Source organism: Pundamilia nyererei, unplaced genomic scaffold (assembly GCF_000239375.1).
Source record: "Pundamilia nyererei isolate P.nyererei 1_Seehausen unplaced genomic scaffold, PunNye1.0 scaffold00024, whole genome shotgun sequence".
NCBI classification, from domain to species: Eukaryota; Metazoa; Chordata; class Actinopteri; order Cichliformes; family Cichlidae; genus Pundamilia; species Pundamilia nyererei.
This window is the reverse complement of record NW_005187425.1, coordinates 1,543,965-1,555,956: the sequence shown is the minus strand read 5'-3', so window position 1 is coordinate 1,555,956 and position 11,992 is coordinate 1,543,965. Positions and strand designations below refer to the sequence as shown.

The 11,992-nt window shown below is 38.6% G+C and overlaps 1 protein-coding gene across 1 annotated transcript in view; it reads right to left on the bottom strand.

Annotated features, from left to right (window-relative positions):
* The window catches only part of ifngr1l (interferon gamma receptor 1-like), an 18,011-nt gene extending 7,555 nt beyond the window's left edge, over positions 1–10,456 (bottom strand). The window contains exon 1 of the mRNA NM_001360851.1: positions 10,217–10,456. Within this exon, the coding sequence (NP_001347780.1) occupies positions 10,217–10,277 (61 nt within the window). The 5' untranslated portion in view covers positions 10,278–10,456. The remainder of the gene's footprint in view (positions 1–10,216) is intronic.
* Positions 10,457–11,992: the final 1,536 nt, after the last annotated feature.

Here is an 11,992-nt window from a genome sequence, read left to right as displayed (position 1 = left end):
ACACACACACACACACACACACACACACACACACACACACACACACACACACACACAGCTATAAAATCAATAATTAGCTAAGAAAGCTGCCAAAACAAAAGTGTATATAAAAATATTTGTGTCAGAGTGACAAATGAAAGTAAGGACGTCTTATGTTCCTGCTGCCTTGTGCCTCCATCTGCTTCTCGGGTGAGAGGGAGGGACTAAGATGGAAAAGAGGATGTGAAGATATAAACTAGGAAATGAGAAAGGGTGAGTCACTCTGTCAGAGTACCCCACATAACTGTGAAGACTGTCAGAAGCTCAAAAGATTGCGAGCAAAGTGCAGGACTGTACCAATGTTTATAAACAAGAGCATCAAAAAAATAGAACAAACACTTCACTGATATAATCTGCAGCACCAAAAAAAAAAAAAAAAAAAAGCATACATTTGCAGCATTGCACAAAACTCATTTAAAAGCATGACTAATTAAATCTCAATCGAAATTCTTTACCCAGAGCATGCTTATACAGGCCTGACACTTTACCACACCTACAACAGACATGCTTCATCACACTGCACGGTTAACCACACCTCCCTCCAAACGTCCATGCCAGCTACTAATAAATTAAGTTAGATTTATTTATAAATTATGAAGCATTTTCTGGTTGGAGGCATAAATGTTGTCAATTAGACACACATGGCATGACGATGCTTTTAAGTCTGTTAATTTCCCTGACAATACAAATAAAGCTAAATGTGTTCATTCAAACAAGAGTTTAAAAAAAAAAAAAAAAAAAGAAAAAACAAAAAAGGTCAGTGTTTGTGACTCAGATTCAGAAGCTGAAATTGGATTTTAAATCTCATGGGAGTTACTGAACATGCCACGAGAGTTATGAGTCACATTGTACATTTAAGAGGAGGAGGAGAACAAACACGTACATATCAGTTTCCCTTCCTCTGTGAAAAGACATTCAATCACATTCACAGAGTAATACCCGCCCACGAAGGCAAATTTAAACGTTTAGCTGTGATGTTGAGAGTGAAAGAAAAATCACTGGTGGGAGCATACACACTGTAAAGAAGTGACAACCGCAACAGTAAAATTGGCGGCTGAGGGTTGTCACCACAATCTGACACATGGACATACTAAGAAAATGAAATGAAAGTGTTTCTAACAGTTTCAACACCGTTTACAGATCTGACACTGAAAATGCAGAAGGCTTTTAGTATTGAGCACTATAGATAAATACCATAAGACGCCAGCAACTTAACAGTTTTCACCAACAAGGCCACATCCCACTGCAACCAACCAAAACAAAACAAAAAACCCAAACCCAAGACATAAATTAAAGTAAAATAAAAAACACTGATTATGCAAACTGCTTTGCAGGCCCTGCTGTAGTCCCCACCTTCCATTTGTTCATTTAAAATTTGGATTTAAAAACTGTAAGACAAAAGACAAAAAAACAAACAAAAACGAAACCCTACAGCAGCTTTCCAGATGACTTCAAACCATACTGGGGGAAATTACAAGACTGAGTTAGTGAAGATAACATATAGAACAAACAGTAGCCGGCAGCGCTCACACACTTGTGCTTACAAAGCAAAAAATGTAGCAGAGGCAGGAAGAGAAAGCAGATGGCATTTGAACTGAAAATGAAGTTACTTGTGGTATGGAAAGTACAAAGTGACTGAAAACCTGAAGGGTGCTTTCAAATTTATTCAGAGAACAGTCCTTCAAATCACGCAGGTTTACAGATACAGAGACTTCTTCATCTTAATTTTAGTACCCAACAGCGTTCTGACTTTGCAAATGCACGTTCATTCCAGTGAAAGCAAAGCTCACTTAGCACCTTGCATAACATCCAAACGCAGATATTTTTTGTCAGCCAGAGGCACTGAACAACATCAAAATATTTTACAGGAGGAAAGAACGAAAACAGATAAAGAGATCGACAGGGTGATAGACATACTCTGAAACTGCTTTTTTTTTTTTTTTTTTTTAAAGTCCCCCCCAACACATACACATATATAAAACACATTTTAAACCATTTATCTAAATTACACAGCCCACATGGCTTTCCTGTCTGCAGAGTATCAGCCATGTTCATTTTGTCAACAAAAAAAACCCAAACAAACATTGCCAGCACTGCTGTAAGGCTTCATTACACCAAGGTGAAGTCAAGAACGAATACAGTTTATGCAAGTACTCTTATTGTCTTAAAATGTACTTTCCTTGTTTTAAATCACCATCAGATACTACATCAGATTATAGTTGTATTTTTGCTGTCTTCTGGAGATGAAGACAGCAAAAATACAACTACAAAATGTTTGGTGACCATTATTAAACAAGAGAAATAGAAGAACTTACTAACTATTCTGTGTTAGACTGATTAAGTGTAGGTCAACAAGCAGGAGAAACAAGCCAAGCCAAAAATAACTACGTACAGCCACTAGGAGTCTTGCGTGGAAGTCGGTAATACAAGTAAATGAGGTCTAGTCTAAACTCCCTGGTTTTGGGTGGGATGCCATTTCAGAAGAATAGATCAGATTCTAGTGAAAATCAACTCAGTTTGTCATGATGAAATCCAGCTGGCTGCCTACCTCACAGATGTGGGAAGCAGTAATGACTTTTTTCAGGAACAGTGTTGCATCAGAGTAATGTTATTTAGGAAATCAATATAGTTACTGTCTGTTAGCAAATTACTGCTATGACAGTATTTCACAACATTTGACATTCTCCTAATACAAAGTTTTCCTACCGGCACGCTTTTGGACAAAATATACTCTGTGAATGATAAATGTATGGTTACCTAAATCTGATATCCGATCTATATGTTGGTCAAGCTTGAATAACTTTTCCGGAGAATCAGTTTTTGGTGTATGAAGAAGAAATTCATGACTTAACCATTGCTAAATGTCAGAGACAAAGGATCTGTAATCGGATCTGACTAATTATGATACCACTGTGAGTAATCATGAAATATGCAACAGAACCACAAAACCTACCAAATAACTTCTATACTGCTGCTCAGGTTTAACGCTAAATAAAAATCACGTCAACTGGTCCACCGCAAACATACATGCCTGCATCACTCCACCAGCATGACATGTTTACTTTTTGCATATCAACACTTTGGTTATTTACTTTGTTTGTTTTTTTTAAATCAGTAAATAACAACAGATGGTCAGTATAGACTCGGCATAAGGGTTGTGACTTCTCTTTGTGGGTTTCTAACACAAATATATTCAGTCAAGTAATCCAAATAAAACTGTTTTACTAGCACTAAGCTGGGACTTCACAAGGTTGTATTGCTGCAAATACTCATTAAGCTATGAAAAAAAAATTTCTCTGACTACTTTGTGTCTTACAGTAAATAGTTTTCCTTGCTTTAACTGGCACAGTGCAATGCACACCTTCCCCCCAGGACAGACAACATGCATGCACAAGATTGCGCAAGCACGTTGTTTGCCGACCGTCATTAAACACAGAAACAGAAGAATGGACTAATGACTACTCTGCGTTTGACTGATTAAGTGTGGGCCGACAAACAGATTGAAAGTTCATGATTAATACAGGAGACAGTTATTACGGTTGTGCTGATGGATGATGACATTGCATTTGAGACACCAATGCCCTTAACCTCCTCTTCAGTTGTGTGTGTGAGAAAGCATGGTGAAGAGTGGAGGGGAGACAACTGAGACAGATCAAAAAGTTAAGAGTCAAGCTAATTAATAATTATTATGCCTTTAGGTGTTTTGCTGAGATCCGTCCAATTTTGTTACTCACTTACTGCAAATTTAAAGTTTCCTGCTAGCTTGTAAACCTCATGCTGGAAATGAGAATCAACTCCCTTTGAGTGTTTATTGTCTTCGCACTAATGTGCTTTTTCTCTGTTTGGGGCCCATATTGTGCATAAGAAGAGAGGAAAGTACTTTCCTAATGCGTACACATAAAACCTTGCGACCTCTGTGACTCATCATCTGCAGTCACAGAGGGGGTGTGTCACTAACAGTACAGTAACACTAACATGTGACACGACATCCAAGATTCACATTTGAAACATTTTAACATCCCAATTTCAGATTCCCCCCCCAAACACAATCTTTCAATTAAACAAATGTTCAGTTTAAACATGCAACCTTCAAAAAAAACTAGAAAGCAAATTTCTATTTCAATTTAAAACAGGAACCCTCAATAAAGACTGGGTGAGCCTGCCTCAGATCATCTGCGAGTTTATGATGCGCCCATAATATTGGCGGAGGTAACGGAGAAGAAAATCAGTGAATATCTCAGCAGATGGCTTGGGTTGCCATGCAGCCTGAGCAGTACATCATTATGCAACTTCCATTTAAGTCCCCCTTATTGGAGAAGCACTCGAAGGACCCTTTAGGGAGCTGGAGATGCCAGAAAAAAGGCTGAGGCAAAGGCTGTTCAAAGAGCTTTCCAATCCCCCAATACAACAAGTTCCAGGGCAGGAAAGGTGGCTACTTGTCTGAGAAGAGGAGAGAGCAGTAATGGCAAAGGAAAGAACCAGTAGGATGGCAGGCAGCAGGAAGCTTGAATGAGATGGGAGAATACAGTTGAATGAAGCCTCACTTTGATAGATCAGGTGAAGAGAGCATTAAAATTCCTAATCCAAGCTATATATGACTTTATCTTGTCTAACCCGGCAAAGCTCCAAATACCAGGGACCTCCACAGGAAGTAGGCTGCAGAGGCTCTCTGCAGAGCCTGTATAATTCAGAGCATGAGTTGGCCTGGTCTAAGATCAGCCATCAGGACTACAATAGAGGCAGCAGGAAGAGCTTCCAGGTGGTTGTGCAGCTGCAGCTTAAAGCTATTGAAACAAGTTGGGTCTTAATCAAACAAATCAAACAAAGCTAGATCACCTGAGTAAAGATTCATGAGCACAAAAGTTTCTTCTTGTTGTATCAAAACAGTCAATAATTTTCTAACAAAAAAGATAGAGAAAAGCAGTATATTTTAAAAACTGCAGGAAATAAAAAATCAAAAGTTAACAGAAACTAACCTGACAGTCACCAAATGTTTGATCTCAGCTCAATAGTTTTATATTCATGATCATTTCCTGTTTTCTACAAATTTTAGCATTTCACACAAAAGTTCTGCAGTTTAATTCCCAGCATTGAGTCTAATTCCTGTAAGCGGTCACCAGACTACAGTGAGTTTTTCTTTCACTGCTTATTATGCCCAGAGCCTGTTAGATCTGTTAGAAAAGAAAAATAAATGATAGAAGCTTAAAGTAAAGGTGTGGTTTGTGTGTGCGTCTGCTTTGTTTGTTTTAGGAAAGTCCCAGGCACAGTCACAGTGACTTATCACTTTAAACCAAGTTTCAGGACAATACCAAGCATTTCAAATAACTCAGTGGTTGGCAGATCATGTGTCTCCAGAGGTCAAAAGCAGGCTGTCCTTCACAGAAAACTGCCAATAACAGTCTTTACTCCCTAAAGAAATCTGCACTGTGTGAAAGCCACAGTGCCAAATCAAACCCCCAACAGCATGTCAATATATACTTGAGGTTCACACACTCGCCCACAAGACCCTTCTGAAATTGACAACATTCAGGGTGTACAAAGGGTGAACCACAAAATACAGAACCATTAGTAAACGACAGGATAGCGACGCTGCACACAGTATCTTTTGGTGTTTTAGCATCCACGGTGGGTTCACAAATAATTCAGCATAAGGCTGGGCGTTATGAGGAAAATCTAATATTGTGATTTTTTGGGGGGGTTATATCACGACACACGATCACACTATTTTTAAATAACCTCCAAAAACAAATGTTATTTTCTTCCTTATAATGCTTAACATTTCACTGGTATACTCAATCAAATCAACCATTCCTTGTTTAGTTTTTTCTACTTTGAATACTAAATTTTTTTGAATTAATTAAAATGTTTTATTTTACAATTTTTTTTATCATATTTGCCTTCACAGGTTTTCCCCAAATGACAATACTGTCACACAGTGTCTCTTTCTGTGGTTAACACTCGACCTTTAACAAATAAAAGATCATAACAATAAAAAAAGTACATTGAGCTAGAATTCACGAGACAAAATCAAACAACTGAAAATAAAAAGGTCCGTTTTTGTGCTTATGACATATACAAATTGTAAAATAAAAAAATGTGATGACCTCAAATTACAGAAACAAAAGTCTAGATAGCGAGTATGAAAACGACTGACCACGGACAGTCACAGGTATCGCAGCTGATTTATTTAACTTTTTCTTTGGTGTGTTGGAGACGTTGACATGTGAAGTTTAAAGCGTCTTAATTTTGCAGTAGATGACTTCTCAGCTGATGGAAAAAATATGTGGTACTGCTACCCTGCAGCAATAGTTTTATGGCATGTTTTGTAAATTACCACATCTTTTTCAACATCTTCCTTGTGAAATCCAAACGACAGCGAGTCTTTTTCCCTATCTGGTAGGGCTCACCACAGTGTACCAGGTAGAAAATTGTCTGGGAGGGAGGGAGGCATGAATTATGCATTCACAGCATGTGGGAGAAAAAAAAAAAAAAAAACTCAGTGCATTACATGCACACAGCTTAATATTGCCATGGCAATTTATGCTCGATGGCAGGGTTGGGCAGTATAAATGGTATATGGTAGAAACGATAGAAATTTGGCCAACAGTAGAGATTTTGACTATACCGCTCTACTGCGATAGCATCCTGCCATGGTAATGGTAAATGGTAAATGGCCTGCATTTGTATAGCGCTTTTACTCAGTCCCTAAGAACCCCAAAGCGCTTTACACTACATTCAGTCATTCACCCATTCACACACACATTCACACACTGGTGACGGCAAGCTACATTGTAGCCACAGCTGCCCTGGGGCGCACTGACAGAGGCGAGGCTGCTGGACACTGGCGCCACCGGGCCCTCTGGCCACCACCAGTAGGCAAACAAGGGGTTAGTATCTTGCCCAAGGATATTTGGCATGCAGCCAGGAGGCAGCCTGGGATCGAACCACTGAGCTTCTGGTTAGTGGCTGACCTGCTCTGCCGCCTGAGCTACAGCCACCCATGCAATTGCGTCCAACTTTAGTAACCCTACAAAAATCTCTGCTGTTTAGTTTTCTGTCTTCATTTATGTTGGGAGTGATAGCAGAGCTGTATGTTTTACTTTTTTCAGAAATCTCTCAGTCAGAACATGTTATATCCTGTTTAGCTGGAAACCAGCGAGCTAACTTCCTACTAACTTCTAACTCCATTGAATTTAATAAATTGTTTTCATGGATGTCTGGATGTTAAACTTAATTGTTATACCTGGTAAAGCAGCAACGCTGATCATTTTATTAAAGATGAAAGAATTTTGACAGTTTTTAACTCTCAGTGATGCTGCTGTGTTCATTTGACTTTGGGACCTGAAGCAGACGGAGTTTTGGACCCAGATTACTCTGCAAGGCTCCTGACTACGGCAGCTGTAATGCTCCGGCAATCCATCAAGCAGTACGGCTTCATAGCTTACCAAAGTCGCACTAAAACATTTTTGACAGATTTCTGCGTGCTGTGTAAAATCGGTTCAAGGTCAGTAAGCACAACCAGAATTCATACATAAGGTACACTGTTGATTTTTGAGAAAATGTAAGGATTTTAAGTGTGCCTTATAGTGTGTAAAATACATTATACAGAAGAAAAGAATATATCATGATATACATCGTTACCGCATATGCTTCAAAGTATACCATGATATGGATTTTAGGCCATTTCGTCCAGCCCTACTCGATGGTTACGATAAAGCCGTTTGATACGTGGAAAAACTCGCGATACACTGAGTATATTCGATATATCACCAACCCCTAATTCAGCACTCTTCACAGCTTCCACTATTTATTTTAAATGCCAAAGACTGCCATTTGATATAATCCATCAGTCTACACAGATGATGTCACAGAGGACTGAAGAAGTATGCCAGAGGTTGTTGTCAGGCCCCCAGAAGAAAAGGGCATACATATTGCTGCCTTTTGCAACAGGAAGCATTGTGTTGCAAGTCTTAAAATATGATTCAGGTCATGAGTTGTTTTCATCAGAACCATGTTTCTGAATTGCTGTCAAAGGCATTCATGACTTCCTGCCGCTACACAACCAGAAAAGTTACTTTTTACACTGAAGAGGAACTTTTTTTTTTTTTTAATCAATGGTGTATTGGATGAGAAAAAAAAATACATTTTCTGTGCATTAAAAAAATATTTCTGGTTTTAGAGGGCCTGGTGGCGCCAGTGTCCGGCAGCCTCGCCTCTGTCAGTGCACCCAGGGTGGCTGTGGTTACAATGTAGCTTGTCATCACCAAGTCCCCATTTTGTTGCCCAGCTGAAGAGTCTGGGTGTATCCAAACTTGTCCTATTTAAATACATTTTTGGACATTTGGGACACTTAAAGTTTTGCAAACATTTTTATACCCTTGACTCTGACCTCTGAATAAATTTAGCTGGAGACCACTTGATGCCCAAAACAACATTAATTATTTATAATGTCTGAACCTTAAATTATAGATGAGCCATCTATTGAAGCTTACTTCATTATCATTGGTGCTTCCTCCCCTGCATTGTCTATGCAAACATAATTTCTACTTTCATTAACTTCACAGAAGTCAAAAGATGGATGTTAAGTTAGGATTTTTCTTCCTCTGCAGCCAAGGCTGAAAAGATTTCAATTCCTGTCACGATTTTCACTTCATGTGTGAAAAAACAGTGTATAACCAAGGAGGACACAATGCTCAATTAGGGTAATGCGGTTACATCTGTCACATTTCTCTGTGATGTGTCTACTTCTGGGAAATTAGCTTCCTTTGTTAGAACTGTCACACAGGTAGCAAAAGATCTGAGCTTGATTTATACAAAACAGATCCATACTCACAAAAATAACCGTTTATATTCTGTCCTCAATTTCAGTGATAACAGGGCTGCAACAATACATTATTTTTAATGAATGATAAGAGCGGGACAAATTTATACGAGGCCCTTTAAAGCAGTAAAATTTAATTAAATTAATTGTTTAATGGGTCTTATTTTCTTTCAGCAGCAACATAGCTGGGTTTTATTCCTAACCCAAAGCAGGCAGGAAGGCATTTAACAAAAGACCATGACATGGTCATGCTGACTCTTTGACAAAAGATTAAATCCTTGAGTATTTATAGCAGCACACATACAACAAACATCACGCACTCATATAAATGAGGTGTAGATGTCTACAATTAATGTCTGTGTGTGTGCGCGTTTTATCATCTTTGCAGACTGCACAGGATCAATACTCATTTGGTTGGTGCCTTTGCAATCTGCCATTACCTCACCTCTATGATTTGAAGCAAACAAAGTTAGATCTTGACGTAACCTAAAATTTAATGTGGTGAGATCGTTTAAAACCAGAGTCTCCAACTCCAGTCCTCGAGATCCACTGTCCTGCAGCTTTTAGATGCACATCTACTCCAACACAGCTGAATGGTCACAAACACTGCAGAATACATAATGGGCTTCATTATCGCTTCCTGCCAAGAATTTTGGACAACTGTGGTGAAACACACTGCACAATGAAAGGACTGGGCAACACCTAAAACTACAAAGAGGAAATAAAGAAAAACCCCAGAAAGCTGAAGGGAATCCATTCAATGTCAGTGTCTGTTTTAGTTTGTGCAGTTTATACCCAGACTCATATTAATACCCACAATGAGGCCTAACAGCTAGTTTTAAGTATACCTAATAAGACTGGTGGCCACATATGGAAAACGCAAGAGAGATATTCAAAGATATATAGGCAAAAATAAACAGCTCGTCGTGCTTTAAATTCACTTTTTTTTGTTTCCAGCAACAGCTTCACAACACCGTCAATACACGACTACATGAAATAACTTGTAAAATGTAAAATCCAAATATTTTTAACCAGCTCAGGTCTTTTCCTGGCCCTCTGGTGTGGAGGCAACGTTGGACCTTGTTGGACACTTGAATGTTAGACGTGTAAGGTAAACTCTGTAGCCACAAGAACGAACCTCCTTTTTCCTGTAATCTTTCCCTGACAGTGTTAGCCGTTAGCCATGTACCGTGTTTTCCCTGATAACACAGACAGACAGAGAGAAAAAAAAAACAAACGGCGACAATATCTCCTGACAAATCATTTTGATTCACACGCTCCGATATCGACGTGTTTACAGTCTCACACGAACCATTTTAGTACATACTGTAGTTAGCAACTATCATAGCTACTCACCGCTGGAAGCTACCACCGTCATCCAGGAAAAATACAGAAAAACGGCGTGGAATGACTCCATTAGCCCGATTAAAACTTCTTCAGTGTTCCAACTTAGCACTCACAGTTCAGCCTACAGTCATACATATAGCTCGTCTAACGCTTTAACCAACAACAGCTTCACTGTGGAATAAGTGGGAGGAAAACCAGGACTACTGCGCTTGTCTGCGGCTCCGGTGTCATGGTCCCTTCACGGACTGTCGTTTCTTGTGAGAGAGGAAGCAACTTAGCGTAGCGAGAAACCCACAAAAACGCGTGACTAAGACTGGCTAAGTAGCTCATCTGTTTCCACTTTCATTTCACGTTGCTTTGTTTTTTATGTGTTGTTTTAAGGAACTTATTTAAATGTATTTTCATCTCGAGAAGGGTTTTTTTTTTCGGGTTTTTTTTAAACTCCCAAATTGTGTTTTTCTTTCAGTCCAGCAGTGGGTGGAAATTACAGTGGTTGTGATGACGTCTAGGCCACACCTTTTCACTGAAAACAAGTAAACGTAAATATATTGAATGTAATTATTAAGTAATATTGCATGCAGTAAAAGCTGATGTTTTGGACTGCTTTTTCGTGCATTTTCAGTCTAGTCCTTGTACATGGCCAATTTTACAGGAATTTTGTTTTTGTGTTAAGCCACTAAACACCGGTATATAAATCCCTCGAGCATAAAAAAGACAAGGGATGAACTTGAGTGTGACTATGCATAGCAAACGATTTAGCAAAAAGCCATTTAAAATCATATCTTTTGGGACTTTGTTACTAGCAGCCTTCCACAAAAAGATACAATTTGTTGAATATAATTTGAAAAACATAAAATAGTAATTTTTGCACTAACAAGGCAACTCACAAATAGCTCTTAGTGAAAAAAATTGGTATATGTGTGGCATGCAGTCTTCTTGGCGAGTGAGGGGATTTCTAAACCACCAATTCACACCTTCAGCTAATATTGTGATAACAGTTGACAACATTTGCAGGAAATCCCATGTTAAATATACTCCTAACAAACTGCCTAAATACATCTCAGTCTTGTCTAAAGCAAAGCATGTGATAAATCAGAAATCATTTCTCATTCTTTACTTTTCTGAGGTGTTACTATATTTAAACTGGAGGTCTGGAGAAAATACATATGACAGTTAATCAAAACCCCTGCATCTTCGGGGGGGGGCAATCTGTTGCCAAAGGTAGTCAGAAAGGTTTCTTTGAAGATACACAGTGTTTAAAAACTAGGGAAAGTTTTAAAGTTATTCATATTTGGAGTAAAATTGTAGAATAAACTAAGCTTTGCATTAAAGCCCAAAATGGTACAGGTCAAAAGCAACGTTTTTCTTGTTTACAGTGTACTTTCATTTTATTTACATGTTTGAAATCAATCAGTCTTCTTCTTCTTCTGTCCACCACTCTCTATTATTGTCTGCTTTCTTGTCAGTGCGGTGTATAGTCTTTTCCTCTCCCACCATCACTTGTCCTCTGGATATTGTTTGGACCTGACCTTACAGATATGATTGTTTTTTAATAACACTACTGCTTCTTGTGGGTACACACATATGCAGAAAGGTGCATCTTTAGATGGGCCAATTTCGACTAACCCTATGTCTTGACTTGTCACAGTAGCCCATAACATGATCAAAAGTTACATATTAATCCTAATTATTAAATCTCAAAACAAGCAGTGTGGATCAACAGGTACTCATACAACTAGTGGTGCAGACTTATCATTTAAATGTGGATAATACTTGACTCAAATA